Source organism: Entelurus aequoreus, linkage group LG07, assembly GCF_033978785.1.
Source record: "Entelurus aequoreus isolate RoL-2023_Sb linkage group LG07, RoL_Eaeq_v1.1, whole genome shotgun sequence".
NCBI classification, from domain to species: domain Eukaryota; kingdom Metazoa; phylum Chordata; class Actinopteri; order Syngnathiformes; family Syngnathidae; genus Entelurus; species Entelurus aequoreus.
Window position 1 is genome coordinate 41,028,876 of NC_084737.1, and position 21,533 is coordinate 41,050,408.

At 48.3% G+C, this 21,533-nt stretch overlaps 1 protein-coding gene across 2 annotated transcripts in view; it reads left to right on the forward strand.

The window, feature by feature from the left end:
• The window catches only part of slc12a5b (solute carrier family 12 member 5b), a 90,371-nt gene continuing 68,838 nt past the window's right edge, over positions 1-21,533 (forward strand). Inside the window, exon 1 of one of the 2 annotated variants that reach the window (XM_062053640.1) lies at positions 1-304. In XM_062053640.1, coding sequence (XP_061909624.1) covers positions 247-304 — 58 coding nt within the window. In that variant the 5' untranslated portion in view covers positions 1-246. The remainder of the gene's footprint in view (positions 305-21,533) is intronic. The other variant, XM_062053638.1, reaches the window with a different exon arrangement.

Below are 21,533 nucleotides of genomic sequence, written 5' to 3' on the forward strand. Positions count from 1 at the left end.
GGAGGAAGAGAGAGATAATACCTTCTGAATACATGATGAACGTATTTGTTGGGCTTAAACTGACTTGGGGGCGAGCGGTGCACAGAAACAGGGAGAGTGCATGTGTCATCAAGCTGGCCATCGCCAATTCTCCCTTACTGCCACCTGAAGTCTATCAATTGTTCTCCTGAAGAGCATCGCACAAACAACAGAGGATACATAGCCTTTCTCTAATACTAAGAGGTGTGAGTTTGAGGAGGCGAGAGGATGCTCAACAACATGACAACAGACTGCGAGGAGGGAGAGGGGAGCCCCAACAATCAGGGTGAGTGAGGCCTGTGAGAGAGGAATGTGCTGACATTTGTGTAAGGCGGATGATAGTGTGCACATGTTCTAAGTTAGGAAGGGAAAGGATGATGTGTTTGAGGCCAAGGAGATGATAGATGCTAAAGTGTTAAAATGCCTTCACATGTCGACCAAAAAGCTGCATGTTCACAATATTTGTTCATGATTTGTAAGGTGGTGGTGGCGGTGAAGTTAAGCAGAGGTTTAAATTTGTGAAACCATGTCCAAGCAGTTCATGTGGAGAGTATTATAGCTTTTCACTGCTGCTCTCATTCATCTCAGCAGACATAAAGAATGTCTTGCCAGGGGCAATCATTTCCTTTCATAAATGGTACAAAAGCATTTGTGTGTGTACTTCATGTACTGCACGTGTACACCCAAACATGTCTACTATGCTGTCCTATGTGGCACTTAAACATTTTACCACACACACCGCCACAATAAAGGCAACATTTTTTATAAAATTAGGGCTTGCAAAGTTAATGCATGTAATCAATCACAACATTGTATTGCATTAATAATGTATAAACACAGATTGCGTCCACGCAATTGTTTTTGACCGCACTTGCTTCTTTACCCAATCCCCGAACATGATGGTGGACCCCAGAGGTAGGGACGCCGTCAAGCTGAAAAAGGAGCCTTATTAAGCATAGATGGCTTGTGGGACTCCTGAAGCAACTGACAGGTACTGGCAGGCCAGTTTCGGCGGTGGTCAGAGCAAAAACTCGGGTTGGGGGGAATTCTGTGTAGATATGGAGTACGATTTTTCGGGCGTCTTTACAGAGTTTCCCTGTCCAGACCCTTTACAGGGCCGCGGTTACCTAAAGGGGAGCTGAGGGAGTTTTGGGCACCACCCCGAAAACACAGTTTGAAAAAAAAAATATTTTACTGAACATCCATTTTAAAAATAATTTAGTTTATGAATACATCCCCTTGGCTACGGGCTCATGCATGTCACTGTGAGTGTAACAGAGGCCAGTCAACTTCAAGAATAGGGCTGGTGATCTGGGAGATTGCCTGTGCTTTTAACTCAGTAGTCAGCATGCTCCCCTCTTACACTGGCGACCTTAAGTTCGAGCCCCTCTCGGAGCAATAGGAAAAAAACAACGCAGCCGAGAGAGAAAGCACAAAATCGCTACATGAAGCTGAGCTGTCTGTGACTGACAGCTAAGAACACCAATCATTGCATTCCAAGATCTCGAGACGGGACATAGGCCTGGTGAAAGGAATGCTTCGAGACCCTTCTTTTTTTTTTTAACGTCCTGTTCATTTACTCAGGAAAATCATATTGTTGATGTAGATGCCTATATTCGATGTACAGATTTACTTGAAAAAAATAAAAAGAGAAGTGTGGGATACTTCTCTTGTTGCCTTATTTGTATTTGACTTTATCAAATGAATTTATTAAATGTTTGGCGCAGCCAGACCGGAGCAGGAGGGTATAGAAAGAAGAAAAAAGAAAGACAGAGGGGGAAATTGCCAAAACAAAAGGGGGATAAGACAGAGACAACAACAACAACAGAACAACATCAGCAAATATGATATGTAGAAATATGATATGATAAGTAATAGCAAAGAGCTAGTTAGTGAAGTAGATTGTATTAACACAGAAGTGAAAATGAACATTATTGCAATACCAATGGAACATTAAAAATACCAATAGAAATAATACTATTGATAATAAATTATAATAATAATTACCTCTATTATTATCAACAATATAATTGTTTCAAATGTAACAATAAATAAATGTAGTGAAAACTTGATTTACAAAAGAAAGCAGATAAATGGAGGGGGAGAAAGAGAACCGGACTACATTTACCTTGTAGATTGTTATAGTAAAAATAGGTTAAAGGCTTACTGAAACCCACTACTACCGACCACACAGTCTGATAGTTTATATATCAATGATGAAATCTTAACATTGCAACACATGCCAATACGGCCGGGTTAACTTATAAAGTGCAATTTTAATTTTCCCGGGGAACTTCCGGTTGAAAACGTCTATGTATGATGACGTTTGCGAGTGACGTCAATGGTTGAAACGGAAGTATTCGGACACATTGTATCACAATACAAACAGCTCTGTTTTCATCGCAAAATTCCACAGTATTCTGGACATCTGTTTTGGTGAATCTTTTGCAATTTGTTTAATGAACAATGGAGACTGCAAAGAAGAAAGCTGTAGGTGGGATCTGTGTATTAGCGGCTGGCTGCAGCAACACAACCAGGAGGACTTTGAGGATAGCAGACGCGCTATCCGACACTAGCCGCCGACCGCATCGATGATCGGGTGAAGTCATTCGTCGCGCCGTCGATCGCTGGAACGCAGGTGAGCACGGGTGTTGATGAGCAGATGAGGGCTGACGTAAGTGGAGCGCTAATGTTTTTATCATAGCTCTGACGAGGTCCCGTAGCTAAGTTAGCTTCAATGGCGTCGTTAGCAACAGCATTGCTAGGCATCAACAGGCGGCACAGCATTAACCGTGTAGTTACAGGTCCAGTGTTTGGTTCGGTGTCTCCTGATAGTAGTATTGTTGATCTGCTGTCTATCCTTCCAGTCAGGGGCTTATTTCTTTTGTTTCTATCTGCATTTAAGCACGATGCTATCACGTTAGCTCCGTAGCTAAAGTGCTTCACCGATGTATTGTCGTGGAGATAAAAGTCACTGTGAATGTCCATTTCGCGTTCTCGACTCTCATTTTCAAGAGGATATAGTATCCGAGGTGGTTTAAAATACAAATCTGTAATCCACAATAGAAAAAGGAGAAAGTGTGGAATCCAATGAGCCCTTTTACCTAAGTTACGGTCAGAGCGAAAAAAGATACGTCCTGCACTGCACTCTAGTCCTTCACTCTCACGTACTTCATCCACGAATCTTTCATCCTCGCTCAAATTAATGGGGTAATCGTAGCTTTCTCGATCCGAAACGCTCTCGCTGCTGGTGTAAACAATGGGGAAATGTGAGAAGCCCTTCAACCTGCAACATCACGCTACTTCCGGTACAGGCAAGGCTTTTTTTTATCAGCGACCAAAAGTTGCGAACTTTATCGTCGAAGTTCTCTACTAAATCCTTTCAGCAAAAATATGGCAATATCGCGAAATGATCAAGTATGACACATAGAATGGATCTGCTATCCCCGTTTGAATAAAAAAAAAATCATTTCAGTAGACCTTTAAGCTTTATCAGTGTGCCGTGTTTTACACAGTTTCTAGTTTTAATATATGTTTAATGTGATTATTTGCATGAGTGTATGTATGCTTGTGTATGTACATTATGTGTACACGTATGTTTGTACAGTGAATGTGTGTGTGGCCCTATGTACCGTGTGTATGTACTGTATTTGTGTATGTACGTGCGAGCGTACGTACCTATGTATGTGCGTATGTACGTGCGTATGTAGGTATTAATGAATGTATATATGTAATAATAATTATGTGTATGCGAGTTTGTATGTACACTATATTTCTCCCAGTATGTGCGAGAGCCAAAGTACTGCCACAGCCACCCAGGCAGTCCAACCCAAAACCAGGTGCAGTAACCAGGGAAAAAGGGACCACCGGCCCCACGCAGGCAGGCCGGCCAGTGACAGGACTCCCAGAACTGGGTCCAACATGGCGCCGGGCAGGCCAGCAGCAGACCTGCCCTGCAGAGGACAAGGCACGGGAGAAGCAGGAGACAGCCAGCCCCCCCTTCTCCCCCTAAGAAGAGCACAGAGGGGCCCACCCTCGGCCACCCCACTCAAGTCGGCCGCGGAAGGACCATCCAGTACGGAACCACAGGAACCACTTGCCCCACCTGCAGGGACCCAAACAATGGAGATGAAACATCCAGTAACTTCCCTGGCGGATCCTCCCCTTGAGGAAAGAGAGAGAAAATAAAACACAAAAACCAATTACAAAAAATATATAAAAAGGAGAAAAGGAAAGGAGGAGATCACAGACGCCAACACACAAGGCCACTACCCTAGCAGCTGGCCGCCATGCAACACTACAGAATACCACGCAACGCACCGAGGTGCCACAATAGACGCGGGGACCAGACCCAACAGGCCCACACCAAGATGAGCATTTGGAAGGGGGGGTTGGCGGGACCTTGGTGCCTCAGACACACAGCTCGGCTGCAGCAGCCCGAGATACCACCCCCGTGGAGCAAGCAGGCAGAGAGAGCGCCCCCCAAAAACTTTATTAATATACATACATATATATATATACACACACATACACATATGTATGTATATATACACATGTCCATCCATCCATCCATCCATCTTCTTCCGCTTATCCGAGGTCGGGTCGAGGTGGCAGCAGCCTAAGCAGGGAAGCCCAGATTTCCCTCTCACCAGCCACTTCGTCCAGCTCCTCCCGGGGGATCCCGAGGCGTTCCAAGGCCAGCCGGGAGAGATAGTCTTCCCAACTTGTCCTAGATCTTCCCCGTGGCCTCCTACCGGTCGGACGTGCCCGAAACACCTCCCTAGGGAGGCGTTCGGGTGGCATCCGGACCAGATGCCCGAACCACCTCATCTGGCTCCTCTCGATGTGGAGGAGCAGCGGCTTTACTTTGAGCTCCTCGCGGATGACAGAGCTTCTCACCCTATCTCTAAGGGAGAGCCCCGCCACCCAGCGGAGGAAACTCATTTCGGCCGCTTGTACCCGTGATCTTGTCCTTTCGGTCATGACCCAAAGCTCATGACCATAGGTGAGGATGGGAACGTAGATTGACCGGTAAATTGAGACCTTTGCCTTCCGGCTCAGCTCCTTCTTCACCACAACGGATCGATACAGCGTCCGCATTACTGAAGACGCCGCACCGATCCGCCTGTCGATCTCACGATCCACTCTTCCCTCACTCGTGAACAAGACTCAGAGGTACTTGAACTCCTCCACTTGGGGCAAGATCTGCTCCCCAACCCGGAGATGGCACTCCACCCTTTTCCGGGCGAGAACCATGGACTCGGACTTGGAGGTGCTGATTCCCATCCCAGTCGCTTCACACTCGGCTGCGAACTGATCCAGTGAAAGCTGAAGATCTTGGCCAGATGAAGCCATCAGGACCACATCATCTGCAAATAGCAGACACCTAATCCTGCAGCCACCAAACCAGATACCCTCAACGCCCTGACTGCGCCAAGAAATTCTGTCCATAAAGGTTATGAACAGAATCGGTGACCAAGGGCAGCCTCGGAGGAGTCCAACCCTCACTGGAAACAGGTCCGACTTACTGCCGGCAATGCGGAACAAGCTCTGACACTGATTATACAGGGAGCGGACCGCCACAATAAGACAGTCCGTTATCCCATACTCTCTGAGCACTCCCAAGAGGACTTCCCGGGGTACACAGTCGAATGCCTTCTCCAAGTCCACAAAACACATGTAGACTGGTTGGGCAAACTCCCATGCACCCTCAAGGACCCTGCCGAGAGTATAGAGCTGGTCCACAGTTCCACGACCAGGACGAAAACCACACTGTTCCTCCTGAATCCGAGGTTCGACTATCCGGCGTAGCCTCCTCTCCAGTACACCTGAATAGACCTTACCGGGAAGGCTGAGGAGTGTGATCCCACGATAGGTGGAACACACCCTCCGGTTCCCCTTCTTAAAGAGAGGAACCACCACCCCGGTCTGCCAATCCAGAGGTACCGCCCCCGATGTCCACGGGATGTTGCAGAGTCTTGTCAAACAAGACAGCCCCACAACATCCAGAGCCTTAAGGAACTCCGGGCGGATCTCATCCACCCCCGGGGCCTTGCCACCGAGGAGCTTTTTAACTACCTCAGCAACCTCAGCCCCAGAAATAGGAGAGCCCACCGCAGATTCCCCAGGCCCTGCTTCCTCATAGAAAGACGTGCTAGGAGGATTGAGGAGGTCTTCGAAGTATTCCCTCCATCGATCCACAACGTGCGCAGTCGAGGTCAGCAGAACACCATCCCCACCATACACGGTGTTGACATTGCACTGCTTCCCCTTCCTGAGGCGGCGGATGGAGCTCCAGAATCGCTTCCAAGCCGCCCGGAAGTTGTTTTCCATGGCTTCCCCGAACTCCTTCCATGTCCAAGTTTTTGCCTCCGCGACCGCTGAAGCCGCACACCGCTTGGCCTGTCGGTACCTGTCTGCTGCCTCCGGAGTCCTATGAGCCAAAAGAGCCCGATAGGACTCTTTCTTCAGCTTGACGGCATCCCTTACCGCCGGTGTCCACCAGCGGGTTCTAGGATACACATGTATATATTTATATACACATACATATATACACATATATATGTATACAAAACAATAATAATTACATACATACACACACAAATATAAGCTAACAAGACCATGGAGACCAGCCAGGGCCAGACCGCTAGTCAGCCCAAACGCCAACACGCAAACGAGAGACATCAACACCAGCCCCCACCAAAAATCTCCACTCCACATGCCAACTTTTAATGCCAGCATTTTAGCCAACACAAAAAAGCATATTTAATCAAAAAAAACGTTATTATGGTCTTACCTTTACTTATAAATGAAGTCCATGCCCCGCTGTTGTGCTGGATTAATGCACTCCCGTCGTAGAATGCACCCCCTGTCGGGAGTGTTGTATCAACTAAAGCCCACACTTAAACTTTCCAGGTGCAAGATTTAATCTATTTAAAAAAGTTATTTAATAAGAAGCCAAAAAGTGCAAAAACAATAATGTTCGTGTTAGAGGAGTTGTGAATGAATGAAATATGAAATCCGTGCTGCAGTCTGCAGGTGTACCTAATGTTGTGGCCCTGCGGTCATTCACAACTCCTCCAACATGAACATTATTGTTTTTGCACTTTTTGGCTTCTTATTAAATAACTTTTTTAAATAGTGTAACCGAGGGTTTATAAATGTTGCACATACTGTATGAAACTACAAAATAATAAACACGGAGGCTCCAGTTTACACGAGGACCACTTTATTTACCTTCTTTCAAAAACCTCCGCTCCACTACTACGTGTCATCACTTCCGCTCTTAGCGCCTTCAAAATAAGAGCGCAAGGCATATACTGTATAACAGCGTGTAACAGGAATTAACATCACAAAGAGGAAAGCCCATAAAAATAGGTTACAATAGATTCAATCTTGCACGTGAAAAGTTTAAGTGTGGGCTTTAGTTGATATAACATGCACCCCCGTTTTCACCGTACGTGCTCCCGTTGTATCCACAGTGCGGTTCACAGGAATATCAAAAGTCAGTGGAACCTTGTACGCGTGTCTCTTAGTAAGAGCCATTTTGTGGTCTTTACAGAAACACACAAATGAAATGAAATATCCGCGTGCTTCTTCTTCTACGGGGGTGGGTGCTCACCTTGGCGGTTGCTTACAGTAGAAGAAGAAGCGCTTCCTCTTCTATGGGGGCGGTTGCTTACCGTAGAAGAAGAAGCGCTTCCTCTTCTACGGGGAAAAAAGATGGCGGCTGTTTACCGTAGTTGCGAGACCTAAACAATATGAAAATAAATATTAATATTAATCCATATATAAAGCGCACCGGGTTATTAGCCGCACTGTCAGCTTTTGAGAAAATTTGTGGTTTTTAGGTGCGGCTTATGGTGCGGAAAATACGGCATATGGAGTGGGGAAATATAAACGTGAGAAAGGTTAAGTGTGGCGTGTGAATGGGTTAAACTGTTTTACTCTTTCATGCTCAAAGCGTGAGGCTTGTCAGTTCTGGATTAAATTGTCTTTGGGGGTGTAGCACAGAGACATTTACGTTACATACCATTATCTGCAGGAAACAAAATCAGCTAGAATGCTGCCTGAATTCAACATTTGAAATGGCTCCTCCTCTAAAAAGTAATATGCCATTAATTCCTTCTCGCTGTGGTACCTGAAACTCAATCAACTCATAAAAGTTGTTCATTACTTAAAAGAAAATTGGGTACAAGTTATCAAACAAGTGATTATACAGACTATTTAGGATTTTATAGTAAACCTAATTAAAAATAACAAAAGGACGAATAATCAACAATGACGAGGTCAATAAAAAAGAAGAATAAGAATATAAAACCAAATTGAATGATTCAGACAGTAGGCGGAGGACACAAGAGCATGGAAAAAGCTGATTAGTCAATCACAGGAGAAGATAAACTATTAAACTTCAGAAATTTTATAGGAAAGCTAAGATATGCTCTCACCAGGCAGAGACAGTATTAATGAACCAAATTACATTTGTTTCAAAGGGGTCATATGATTTGTTTTCTACGCACATATAAAACACTTCCACTCTACATGACGCGTAATTTGGTCAAAATTTTGCATCGATTTTGTTTTACAGAGCATCTTTAAGTTGCTTTCTGACTGTCTTTTCAGAATGCGCCGTTTTGTGGGCAGTCTTATTTACGTGCCTACACTTTGACTGCGTCTTCTCCCCGCGATGCATATTGTAGTTTTTAGTGCTTCCACTTTAGCATGACACCACGCGAGCCCATCCCCGCCAAACAAAGCCATCCTCCGCCCGCCCCAACCCAACCCCGCAGAGCCCATACCAGCAACCAAACGCAGAAAAACTGCACAGCCCCATGCCCAATGCAAACACCGCACCCCGGCCATCCACACAGCAACGTACCCATTCGAGTTCCGGCCTGGGGATGGCGCCCCCCAACGGGGGAAGAAGTCAATGCACCCCGTCCGCACGCCAGCCCCCAAACCAGCCGGCAAGCCAACGCCAGCCAGCCCCCACAACCCCACAAGCGCACAGATACCAGCCACAGTCCCCCAACCAATCCAACCCAACACAGCGACGCCAACCGCCGGCAGTACCACAGCAACCATCACCACCACCGCCCGTCCGCAATACAAACACCCGCGGCCGCCGAAACCGAAACAAAAAAAAGCGACCTACCCCGTAAACCACAACAACGCATACACCCAGCTACCACAGAGGCCACCAACCCACCTACCCTAACTCATCCACATACAGGCCAATCGATCCACCAGACATCCACACCCATACACACACCTACACATACATACTGTAGCGGCTGGCTACGGGGTGTTAGCCAATGGCTTTGGCTGGGGGGGCGGGACTTCCGGGGAAGTTAGGGAAGTGACGTTGTTGACAGGAAGGGTTGGTTCGAGTTTTGCGGGAAAGGAGATGGACGCATGTTGGAGCTGTTGTGTGCCTTAAATGCATCTTGTATAATAAATGCAAGATAACTGAAGAAGTCTCTGAGCCTACATTCCTGAGATTATTACACTGGTGTCAGAAGTAAAACCGACGATTTTCGGAAGAGACTTTGTCGCGGTAAGGACACGCTGCGTATCGCGCATTAGCAAGTTAGCTTCAGTCTGTGAGTTAGTTAGGACCGCAAGCCGTTTAGCATGTTTAGCTCCGGTGAGTATAAGTTTAAAGTTGAGCGGGATGACGCTGTTTTGGAGCGGGTGACCGTCGAACAGCCGCGCTCCTGCTCGCACACGAGCGGCTCGTCGGCCCATGAGGACGTAAAGATGTCGCCGCTGCCGCCGCCGCCCACAGCTTCCCCGCACGGCGCGTCCCCCCCACCGTCTGCGGCCTCAGTGAAGACGCCAAAATTTGCCAGTGGATCAGATTGGGAGGCGTTCCACGCTCAATTTGAACTGTTGGCGGACGCTAGAAGGTGGGAAGAAAGGGACAAAGCATTGCAATTGGCTTTGTGTCTGGAGGGAGAGGCTCTTTCGTGCCTCCTGCTGCTGGACCCTGAACAGCAGCGGTGCTACGCAGCCCTGGTGGGGGCGCTCAAGAGGAGGTTTGGGAGATGGTCTCAGCCAGCACTTTTAAAAACTGAACTGAGAGTGAGGTGCAGGAAGCCTGGCGAGCCACTCCGGGGGCTCGCTAATGACATTGAGGGCCAGGTGCGCCGTGCATATGGTCACCTGCCTGCTGATGCAAGGAATGAGCTTGCAACTGACCTGTTTGTTGGAGCCATTACTCCTCCTGATCTGCGCGTGCAAGTGCAGCTTCAGCACCCGAGGTCCCTGCAGGAGGCACTGGAAGCTGCCGTGGAGAGGGAGATGCTGGGGAGTGCAGCTGCAGCCGGGGAACTGGAAATGATACCCCATCCAGTGAGGGCGGCATCGTCACACCCGTCTAGCGACGGGGCTCCGGCTTGGGCGAAAGAAATTACCGAACTGCTGAGGTCGGTGACTCTGCAAAGTCAACGTGGCCCGCGCCCCATGCAGGTCTGCTGGGGATGTGGCCAACCTGGACACTTTCACAGGGAGTGCCCTGCCACTCGTCGTGAGCCGGGAAACGGCGCCGGGCCCGCATAGTCAGGGGTATGCGGGCCCCTACGTCCACCGCGGACCCTGACTGGCCAGCCCAGGCTCGTCAAGCAGGGGAAGGAGCACATCAGCACAGCCAGGGGGGAGGGGCTCCATCCCCCCCAGAAGCAGACGACGACTCGCTTTCTACATCTTCTTCTCGCTATTGGGCACCCGGAGGAGCCCAGCAGCACAGCCAGGGGGGAGGGGCTCCATCCCCCCCAGAAGCAGACGACGACTCGCCTTCTACTCCTTCTTCTCGCTTTCGGGCACCCGGAGGAGCCCAGCGGCACAGCCAGGGGGGAGGGACTCCATCCCCCCCAGAAGTAGATGACAGCAGTGTGCCACCTTTGACGGTGGGCTGGACACGGGGGGGGCCCAAAAGTGGGGGCTCCTGCCATGTTGCTGTCTCTGTCCAGGGGGTGCCTACCGTGGGTCTGGTGGACACAGGGTCATCGGTAACGCTGGTAAGACCGGACGTTCTTCCCAGCAGTACACCACTTGAGCTCACAGCAGTACAGCTACGCACAGTCACGGGCCAGCTAGCTCCTATGGTGGGGAAGGGGTTCCTGTTGTTGTGCGTGGGGGAAAAGCGAGTTCGCCATCTAGTTTGGGTGGCAGACGTGCAAGACTGCTGCATCTTAGGGCTGGACTTCCTCCAAGTCACTGGGTGCCTGCTAGACATGGGGAGGGGTACACTTAACTTCCCGGGGGGCCCTACAGTTGCCATGGGTACCCTAGTTCCCGGGCCCCTGCCCGTTTCACCGCATGCCTCTACATTCTTGTTGCCTCACACCTCACCTAGTTACTACCCCTGCCCTCACCCTGTCTCCCCTCAGCCAATGAGGGGGGAGACAGAGCTGTGTATTACCCGGGGATGCCAGCCCTGGGCATCCCTACCCACGGGCCCCCACCCGCAGCCAGCACCCCCGGTCATAGGGGGAGGGGTGTGGAGAGAGGAGTACAGGGACTTGGAGAAACAGCAACAGGAGCAGCTGAAACAGCTGCTGGTGGAATTCCAGGGCAGCTTTGCAATGAACGAAAGTGAAGTGGGAAGAACCCACTTGGCAGAGCATGTCATAGACACAGGCTTGGCACGGCCCATCAAGTGCCATGCACGCCGCATCCCCCTCGCTCGACAGCAGGTATACGACAAGGCCGTAGATGACCTGCTGCGGGCCGACTTTATTGAGCCGTCTGAGAGCCCCTGGGCGGCACCTGTGGTCATGGTCGCGAAGATGAAGGCTGGGGATTGGCGATTCTGTGTGAATTACAGACGGCTGAATGAAGTGACCACAAAAGACTCTTACCCCCTCCCCCGTATTGATGAGTCCCTGGACCTAGTTTCCGGCTCCTCGTGGTTCACCACTCTGGACCTTAAAAGCGGATATTATCAGGTACCCCTCTCTCCTGAATCTCGCCCTAAATCCGCCTTCTGTACTGGCCGGGGCTTGTGGCAATTCAAAGTCCTCAGTTTTGGGCTCTGTAATTCCCCCGCCACTTTTGCTCGGCTTATGGACAAAGTGCTGGCTGGTATTTCCCGTCAAGAGTGCCTGGTGTACCTGGACGACATCTTGGTGCATGGGCGTTCTTTCGAAGCAGCCCTGGGGTCCCTGAGGAGAGTCCTGGAGAGGATTCGAGCAGGGGGCCTTAAACTGCACCCCAAGAAATGCAGTTTCATGCGGCGGGAAGTAACTTTCTTGGGACATGAGCTGGGGGCAGATGGAATTGGTGCCATGGGGGAGAAGGTGCGGGCTGTGAGAGATTGGCCCGCCCCTCGGGACCAAGGACAGCTTAAGAGCTTCATTGGGCTTGCCTCGTACTATCGGAGGCACGTGTGGGGTTTTGCTACAATCGCCGCGCCCCTATATCGATTGCTGGAAAAAGGCAAAGACTTTGTGTGGTCCGAAGGGTGCCAGGAGGCATTCTGGGGGCTGAAACGGGCCTTGTGTGAGGCCCCGGTACTCGCCCCACCTGACCTCGCCCTGCCCTTCTTACTGGACACTGATGCCAGCGGAGTGGGGGTGGGGGGTGTACTTGCACAGCCGTGGCAGGAAGGGGAAAGGGTGGTGGCATACTTCAGCCAGAAACTCAACAAGTCGGAACGGAACTATTGTGTCACCCGCCGAGAACTCCTGGCAGTGGTGCTCTCTATCAGACACTTTAAATATTACCTGTGTGGCCTCCCCTTTGTGATTAGGACTGACCACTCTGCCCTCCAGTGGCTAATGACTTTCCGAGGGCCGGAGGGGCAGGTTGCCAGGTGGGTGGAAGAGCTGCAAGGATACAACTTTAAAATACAACATCGGCCAGGTGCTCGCCACTCCAACGCGGACGCGCTCTCGCGCCGGCCGTGTGCAGCAGACGGATGTCGGTACTGCGAGCGCAGGGAAGCCCGGGAACAAGAGCGGCGGGCAGAGGGCGCTGAGTGTGCTGCCGTCAGTCAGGCTGATAACGTTGTCTGCCGAGAACTACAGACTGTGACGAATGCTGACTGGAGGCGCACGCAGGAGGAGGACACAGACCTTCATCCTGTTTTGCAGTGGGTAGAGGCTCGGCAGAGCCCGCCTTGGGAGGCGGTGGCACCATTCTCTAAGGCTACTAAGGGCCTGTGGGCCATGTTTGACTCATTGCGGGTGTCCCAAGGCGTGTTGCAGCGGGCATTTAAGGCCGCGGCCACGGGGGCAGAACAGTGGCAGGGGATGGTGCCAAAGGGACTGCAAGGGGCAGTGCTTAAGGCAGTGCATGGGGGAGGTGGGTCTGGACATTTCGGGGTCGCCAAAACACTCAAGCGGCTGCAACAGGGGTTCTATTGGGGTCGGCAGAAGAGAGATGTGGAGGACTTCTGCCGCCGCTGTGACCCTTGCGTTGCCCGCAAAGGCCCCACTGGGCGCTCACAGGCACCGCTCCAACAGTTCCCAGTGGGGTGCCCCATGGACAGGGGGGGGATTGACATTACAGGGCCGTACCCACTGTCTGACAAGGGGAACCGCTATGTCCTTCCGCCATAGACTATTTCACCAACTGGCCAGAGGCATACGCCATTCCCAACCAGGAGGCAGAGACCATTGCTGATGCCCTGGTGGAGGGCATGATAGGTCGGTTTGGCGTCATGGCGTCTCTGCACAGTGACCGAGGCACAAACTTTGAGTCCCGGGTGTTCGCGGCCTTGTGCGAGCGCCTGGGCATTCACAAGACCCGCACTACCCCATTGCACCCTCAGAGTGATGGGTTAGTGGAGCGGTTCCATCGCAACCTGGGAGACCAGCTCGCCATTGTCACCTCCCGCCACCACCGTGACTGGGACGAACACCTACCACTGGTGCTGATGGCGTGTCGCTCTGCTGTCCAAGAATCCACGGGGTGCACACCGGCGCTTCTCATGCTAGGGAGAGAGATGCGCACACCAGCAGAGCTGGCCTTTGGCCGCCCACCGGATGCCCCGGCCTTCGCTGCAGGGCCAGAGTACGCCAGGAAATTACAGGACCGGCTGGACTCAGCCCACAGTTTTGCTCGGGAGCAGCTGCAGGAAGCTGCCATCAAACAAAAGCGCTACTATGATGTGACGACCCGAGGAAGGGACTTCGCGCCAGGCGAGTTGGTCTGGGTCTACAACCCGATTCGGAAGAAGGGCCGCAGTCCCAAGCTGGACAGCAAATGGACAGGACCCTGTAAGATACTCCAGAAGCTGGGAGAGGTTGTGTATCGTGTCCAGCTGCCCCCCCGGGGAAGGAAGGTGGCCCTCCACAGAGACATACTCGCCCCCTACCGGGGGGGTCCCCCTTCCCTTGCCTCGGATACACAGGTGACCTCTCCCTTGCCCGCCCAGCCCTTTACCAATACCCCGCTTACGCCCCAGGGGGAACCAATTCCCCACTCCCCTCCTCCCCCGCTCTCTCCAGCTCCCTCCCGAGGACTGCCACACCCGACCCAGCTGTCCCACTGCTGGGAAATGGAAGAGAGCGGCCGAGGCGGATGAAGAGGCCTCCGGACCGCTTGCAAGACTTTGTGGTGTCCTTAGACTAAGGGAAGGGGGGTGGGGGCTTTGTGAACCCGCTTTTGTGTGATGTGAGGGTTATGTTGTTTACACTGTTTTGTTTGCACTATTGGGTTGCTCTGTTTTACATGCTGCTATGGTGTTGCCAAATGTTGCCTTACGGGTCAGTCCTCGAGGGCGAGGACTTTTTGTAAGGTGGGGGTGATGTAGCGGCTGGCTACGGGGTGTTAGCCAATGGCTTTGGCTGGGGGGGCGGGACTTCCGGGGAAGTTAGGGAAGTGACGTTGTTGACAGGAAGGGTTGGTTCGAGTTTTGCGGGAAAGGAGATAGACTCATGTTGGAGCTGTTGTGTGCCTTAAATGCATCTTGTATAATAAATGCAAGATAACTGAAGAAGTCTCTGAGCCTACATTCCTGAGATTATTACAATACACACATACATACACACATACACATATACATACATACATGTATATACACATACATACACATACACACATGCATGCATATACATATACACATACACACACACACACACATATACATACATACATGTATATACACCTACATACAGATACACACATGCATGCATATACACATACACACACACACACATATATATACACTTACATACATATACATATGCACACATATACACACACATACATACACTAAAACAAAACAAAAAAAAATAAAAATAATAATAATAATAATAATAAATAAAATAAAATAAACCCTTTAAATAAAATAAAATAAAAATAAACATGAGGCCTGGTTGCCAACAGTGTCCAGCGCCACCAAACCCCGCAGCCCTTCCCGCACGTCCAGGCCCCCCTGCCCACTACCCACCAGGCACCCCATCCGGCAAAAAGCCATAAGGGCCCAGCCCCGCGCCCACAGCCGGCATGCCATGGCATCTCTGCAGGCCTGGTGCCGCAATCAGCAATGCACACCGGGGCAGCGACACACACACACGTACCTACATACAAACACACAGATTCCACCATACATACATACAAACGTACACACACACACACACACACACACACAGACACAGACACACACACACACACACACAAACTCACACACCCATATATACACATATATAATTTAACAGAATAAATAAAATGTATTAAATAGATAATTAAAAAATATATATAAGTATATATATAAATAAAATTAATAAATGAATAAGGGCGGAGTAAAACACAGGAGGGAGACCCCCGCAGGGCAGTCGGGCAGCACCGCCGGGGCCCCAACAAGGGAGGCAAGCAGCCCCCACAACCCGGCACCAGGCGGGCCCGCACAGCTGCAGCGTAGGACGACCCCGGGCAGACCCCGCCCCGCGCCCCAGGGGAAGGAGGAAGCCCACGGACACCCGAAGCCAGAGGGGCACGAGCCGACCCCGGCCCGACAGCGGCAAGGCCCCGGCCCCACGGGCGCAACCCCCCGCCCAACCACCCACGAGAGGGGAAGCCCCCCGCCCAACCCAAGGCGGCCGCCCCCAACACCCCCACCCACACCCCAACCCCCCGCCCAGGCACCCCCATCCACCCCCAGCCCCCAGACCACTCACGGATCGGCCCGCCAGGCCGGCACCAGGGAACACACCCCAGGCCCACCCGACCCCGCGGCACACGGCCCCCCCGGCACCCACGACCCCCCACCCACGGAGCAAGACCCCCGGGACAGAGCCCCAGCCCCGGCCCCCATGGGAATCAGGTCAGGAAATCAATTAGCGGTGCCCAAAGAGATCGGAATTCTGTCAGTTGTTGTTTTGATTCAGCAGACATTCTTTCCATAACTACATAATCTAATAAAATGTTTTTGTAAAGGTTTATACATAAATAATTTTTTTATTTCCAATTCATGAGAATAGTTTTCTTGGCGATGCCTATTGCATTTATAAGGAGGTATGTTTTGTTTATATCAAAGTCAGTTGCGGAGAGATCACCCAACAGGCAGAGTGCGGGGAAGATGGGAATAGGAATCTCTAACGCTAATGATAGGTTCTCGCACACTCCAAGCCAAAAGTTACTCACGGGAGCACAGGACCACATTGAGTGTAAGTAGTTATCTACCTTATTATCTGAGCAGTGTACACAAATGTTAGAGTCAGCTAAACCCATTTTATACATTCTTAGACCGGTGTAATATATTCTGTAAAGTATTTTGAGCTGAATCAGTCGTAAATTCGGATTCTTAATCACACGAGAAGTATTGAGGCATATTTGTTTCCAGAATTCTGGGTCAAGGCTTGTGGATACGTCTGAGTGCCATTTGGAAGTTGGGATACTTATTGTGTTATCTATTTTTGATAAGAGAGCATATAATTTGGATAAAGCTTTGGGGGCAGATGTTTTGAAGAATTTAACGGTCGTAGGATTACTTTCCCATGTTGTTTAGTTGAAACTTGCGCTAATTACAGATTTGATTTGTATATATTCTAGGAATTTATTAGGATTGATTGCATATTGTGTTATTAAACTTTTAAAAGAGATACAACTGTTTGCATTGATGATATCCCCAAGACATCTGACTCCTTAATCATACCATGTTGGAAAGTTCAATGGCTCCTTGTTTAAAAGAAAATCAGGATTATTCCAAATAGGCGTAAATTGACAGGGAGTGAGCGGGGATCCAGTTATTTTCAAAAACTCCCACCAAGCTGTTAAGGTAGTGTGTATATTAATACTTTTGAAGCAGTTGTGTTTTCGGAGAATTTGGCTAATAAAGGGCAAGTTAGAAATTGGGATCTCCTGGCTAAGTGATTGTTCAATTTCTAACCATAAACTATCTAATAAAGTGGGATTGACCCATTTTAATATATATTGTAGTTTATTTGCAAGGAAGTAATAGGAAAAGTTTGGGAGTTCTATACCCCCGTATTCTTTGGGTTTTTGAAAAGTTTGGGAGTTCTAGACCCCCATATTCTTTGGGTTTTTGTAAAGTTTTAAGGCTGATTCGTGCTGGTTTACTCTTCCAAAGAAACTGATTGATGTGTGAATCTAGTGATTTAAACCAGATTTGAGAAGGTTTGGTTGGAATCATTGAAAAGAGATAATTAACCCTAGGCAAGACCATCATTTTCACGGTAGAAACCCTTCCCATAAGTGAGATTGGCAGTGCTTTCCAACGCGCCAGATCATCCTCAATCAATTTTAAGATTGGGGAGTAATTCAAGCGATTCAGATCTGACAATGTGGAGGAAATATTGATTCCCAGGTATTTAATGTTCCCTTTATGCAGTGGAATCGATGAGGTGCTCTGAAAGTCAAAATTAATTGGTAACACAGTAGATTTGGACCAGTTGATTGAGTAATCTGAAATAGAACTGAATTTATTGATAAGTGAGATTGTATCTTGAAGAGAAGAATGTGGATTTTGTAAGAAAAGTAATACATCATCAGCATAAAGGCTTATTTTATGATGAACGGTTGCGGTATGGATGCCTTTAATATTTGCATGCTGTCGAATTGCGGTTGCAAGAGGTTCAATAAATATAGCAAACAGTGACAGAGAAAGAGGACACCCTTGCCTTGTGCCCCTCATAAGATTAAACCTTGGGGAGATTTGGCTATTCGTTCTAGCCGAGGCTGTAGGGAAACTATATAGGACCTTGATCCATTCTATAAATTAGTCTCCAAATCCAAATTTCTGTAGAGTAGCTAAAAGAAAATTCCAATTCACTCTATCAATTGCTTTTTCAGCATCTAATGAAACAACAGCTGTTTTTAAATTATGAATAACAGAATAGTCTATCACATTGAGTAGACGGCGAACATTGTTGGACGATTGTCTCTCTTTGATGAAACCTGTTTGATCAGGATGTACTATATATGGAGTGACTTTTTCTAATCTTTGAGCTAATACTTTGCAGATAATTTTAAGATCAGCATTAATCAGGGAGATTGGCCGGTAACTGGATGGAAGTGTTGGGTCTTTATCAGGTTTTAGCAAGAGACTGATTGTGGCAGAGTTCATATTTGGAGGAAGGAATGAGTTTTCTTTAATCTCTAAAGCCATTTTCGTAAATATCGGAGCTAGCAGTGACCAGAATGTTCTGTAGAACTCCATAGGGAACCCATCAGGCCCTAGTGCTTTATTGTTTGGCATCTGTTGAAGAGCATCGTGAAGTTCATCTACAGAAATAGCAAGATCTAAATTTGATACCTGCCTTAAATTAGGTAAGTCTATACCATTGAGATATGTCTCAATGTCTGAAAGAGATGGGTCAATCTGGGGTGTATACAAGTTTCTGTAAAAGTCTCAAAATATGGAGTTAATTTCCTCAGGAACGTGAGTAATGTTCCCAGCTGAATCCTTAATGGATGGTATGGAGTTTTTTTCTTTGTTTAATTTTAGTTGGTTAGCCAAATATTTGCTTGGTTTATTGTCATGTTCAAATTTTTCTAAGCGTAACCTCTGGAGCAGGAATTGACTTTTCTTATCAATTATTTCTCTTAAATCTAATTTGAGTTTTCTCAGTTCGTTCAGAGTATGTTCATTTTGTGAGTTCGCATAAGCTATTTCTAATATTTTTATTTCATTTTCAAGTTCCTGCTCTAGTAAACGTTCCTTTTTTTTCTTGTATGATGAATAAGAAATTATTTTTCCTCGCATAACTACTTTTGCGGCCTCCCAGAGAATGCACGCCGTGATTTCTGGTTGATCATTAAAATCTAAAAAATCTGTCCATTTTTTCTCAAAATAGTTGAGGAAGTCTGGGTCCTTTAGTAATGATGTATTAAGTCTCCATTGTTTTATAGGTGCAGTTATAGTTTTGTTAGTGAGGGAAAGTGAGACAGGTGCATGGTCACTGATGATGATAGGATGAATGTGAATGTTTGAGATATCAGATAAAATTGAGCTACTAGTTAAAAAGTAATCAATGCGAGAGAATGAGAGGTGAACTGGGGAAAAATAAGTGTATTCCCTAAGAGTGTGGTGATAAGAACGCCAGGCATCGCAAAGACCATAATCGTTCATATATTGCTTAAGTATTACCACTGATTGAGACTCACGGTGACTCCCAGTCACTCTGGACCGATCTATATTTGGATTAAATACTAAGTTGAAGTCCCCTCCTAGAATCAAGCAGTGATTTGAGTGAGGAGGAAGTGAAGAGAAGAAAGTGTGAAAAAAGGAGGGGTCATCGACATTTGGACCATAAATGTTGGCGATACATAAGTTTCTCCCGTCAACAGAAATATTAAGAATGATGTATCTTCCCTCTATGTCAGTAATGGAGTTATGGAATGTAAAGTTGACCTTTCTACTAATGAGAATGGCTACGCCTCTCTGTTTGGAGTTGTAACTAGCAAAGTATGTGTGTGGGTATTGCGATGAATGCAGTTTTGAGGTATCGGACTTGGAGAGGTGAGTCTCTTGTAGTAAAGCAATGTCTGCTTGCATACTCTTCAAATGATTAAGAATTTTTATTTTTTTTTCCTTTGACCCGACTCCACGCACATTCCAAGTGACAAACTGCACAGTGGACATACTAAACTAGACTGTAACTAAGTGTGTGGATGTATGTGTGTACTTTATGTGTAAATAATGCATGTCTGTATCTAAATGTAAGCCTATCATGCATATATGTAGGTGTGTATAGTGTGTATAGTTGTGCATGTATTAACTGTGAGTGTAAATGCTGATGACGACAAGGGGACACACACAACAGGTGGAGAAATAGAAAGAGAAAAACAAAACAAAAAACATAAAAGAAAAAGAAAAGAAGAGAGTGGTGGATTAAACAAGTAGTGAAATAAGTGACATAAAAAGGAAAACAAAAAAGTAAAACAGTAAACATGTTGGTTTACCGAAAGAGAGAGAGAGAGCGTATGGTGTTTACGTGTGCGGTATGATGACGCACAGGTGTATTGTGAGCAAGACGGGGGAAAAAAAAGAGAGGGATTGAAGCATAATGAAATAACAAAAACAAAATACAACATTTACCGTGTTTCAGACGCTAATAATACAGCCACGGCGTGGCTTCCGGATCACGGTAAAGTTGGCCGTTGATGAAAAGTTTATCCACCGCGATGACTGCACGGCATCCTTCGGGGATAAACTTCTTGCGAAGCGGAAACAGATGGCGTCGCCGGTCGAGAATTTCCTTTGGAAACTGGTCGTTGATGCTGAAGTTGGATCCTTTCAGCTCTCGGCCCTGGTTCCTCACTCGCTCCTTCTGCTTGAAGTGTTCGAATTTGGCTATGATGGGTCTCGGCCTCCTCTTCTCCGGCTTTTTGGCTCCAAGCCGGTGGACGCGATGGAAGGTGATGTTCCTGATGGTGTCTGCTGGAAGCTTGAGCTGGTGTTCCATGAAGGACTTGATGGTTTCCTCTGGATCTTCCTCTGTCTTTTCCGGTATCCCCGCGAAGACCAGATTGTCCCTCATGCTTCTCGCCTGGAGGTCCAGCATCGTCTCCTTCATGCTCCTGTTTTCCCGGGTGAGTGGCGTCACTCCGTCGGTGAGGGATTTTACAGTCTCACGAAGAGCGGCGTTCTCCTTGGCGAGAGAAATGACCTGCTGTTGTCCGAATTCCAAACTCTCACGGATGGCTTGGAATTCCTTGTGGAACACCTCAACAAGTGCGAGGCGGCCATCCAAACAAGTCAGCCTGTTGTCGATGGAATCCAGGATGTCGGTGAAGTTTGTACCGGGTGGTGACACATGGCCAGGTGAGTCCTCCGGGCGGCTTCTTTTAGACGTTGGCGTCTTAGATGGCTTCCCCATGACGAGACGGTCGTAGCACTCTTCGATGTAGCTTTCAAGTGCCTCCAGATTTTGATATTTAAGTTTTATTTGCTTTATTTTCTGAATGAATCAGAATTGTTTGGCAGCTGAGTGTGCCACTTGACTCTATTTTTTTCCCCGCGTCACGTACGCTCTCTCTCGCGAGACTACAGCATTACTGACGCATCTGACAATCATCGAACTTTAATATTTTGGACTCAATAAATA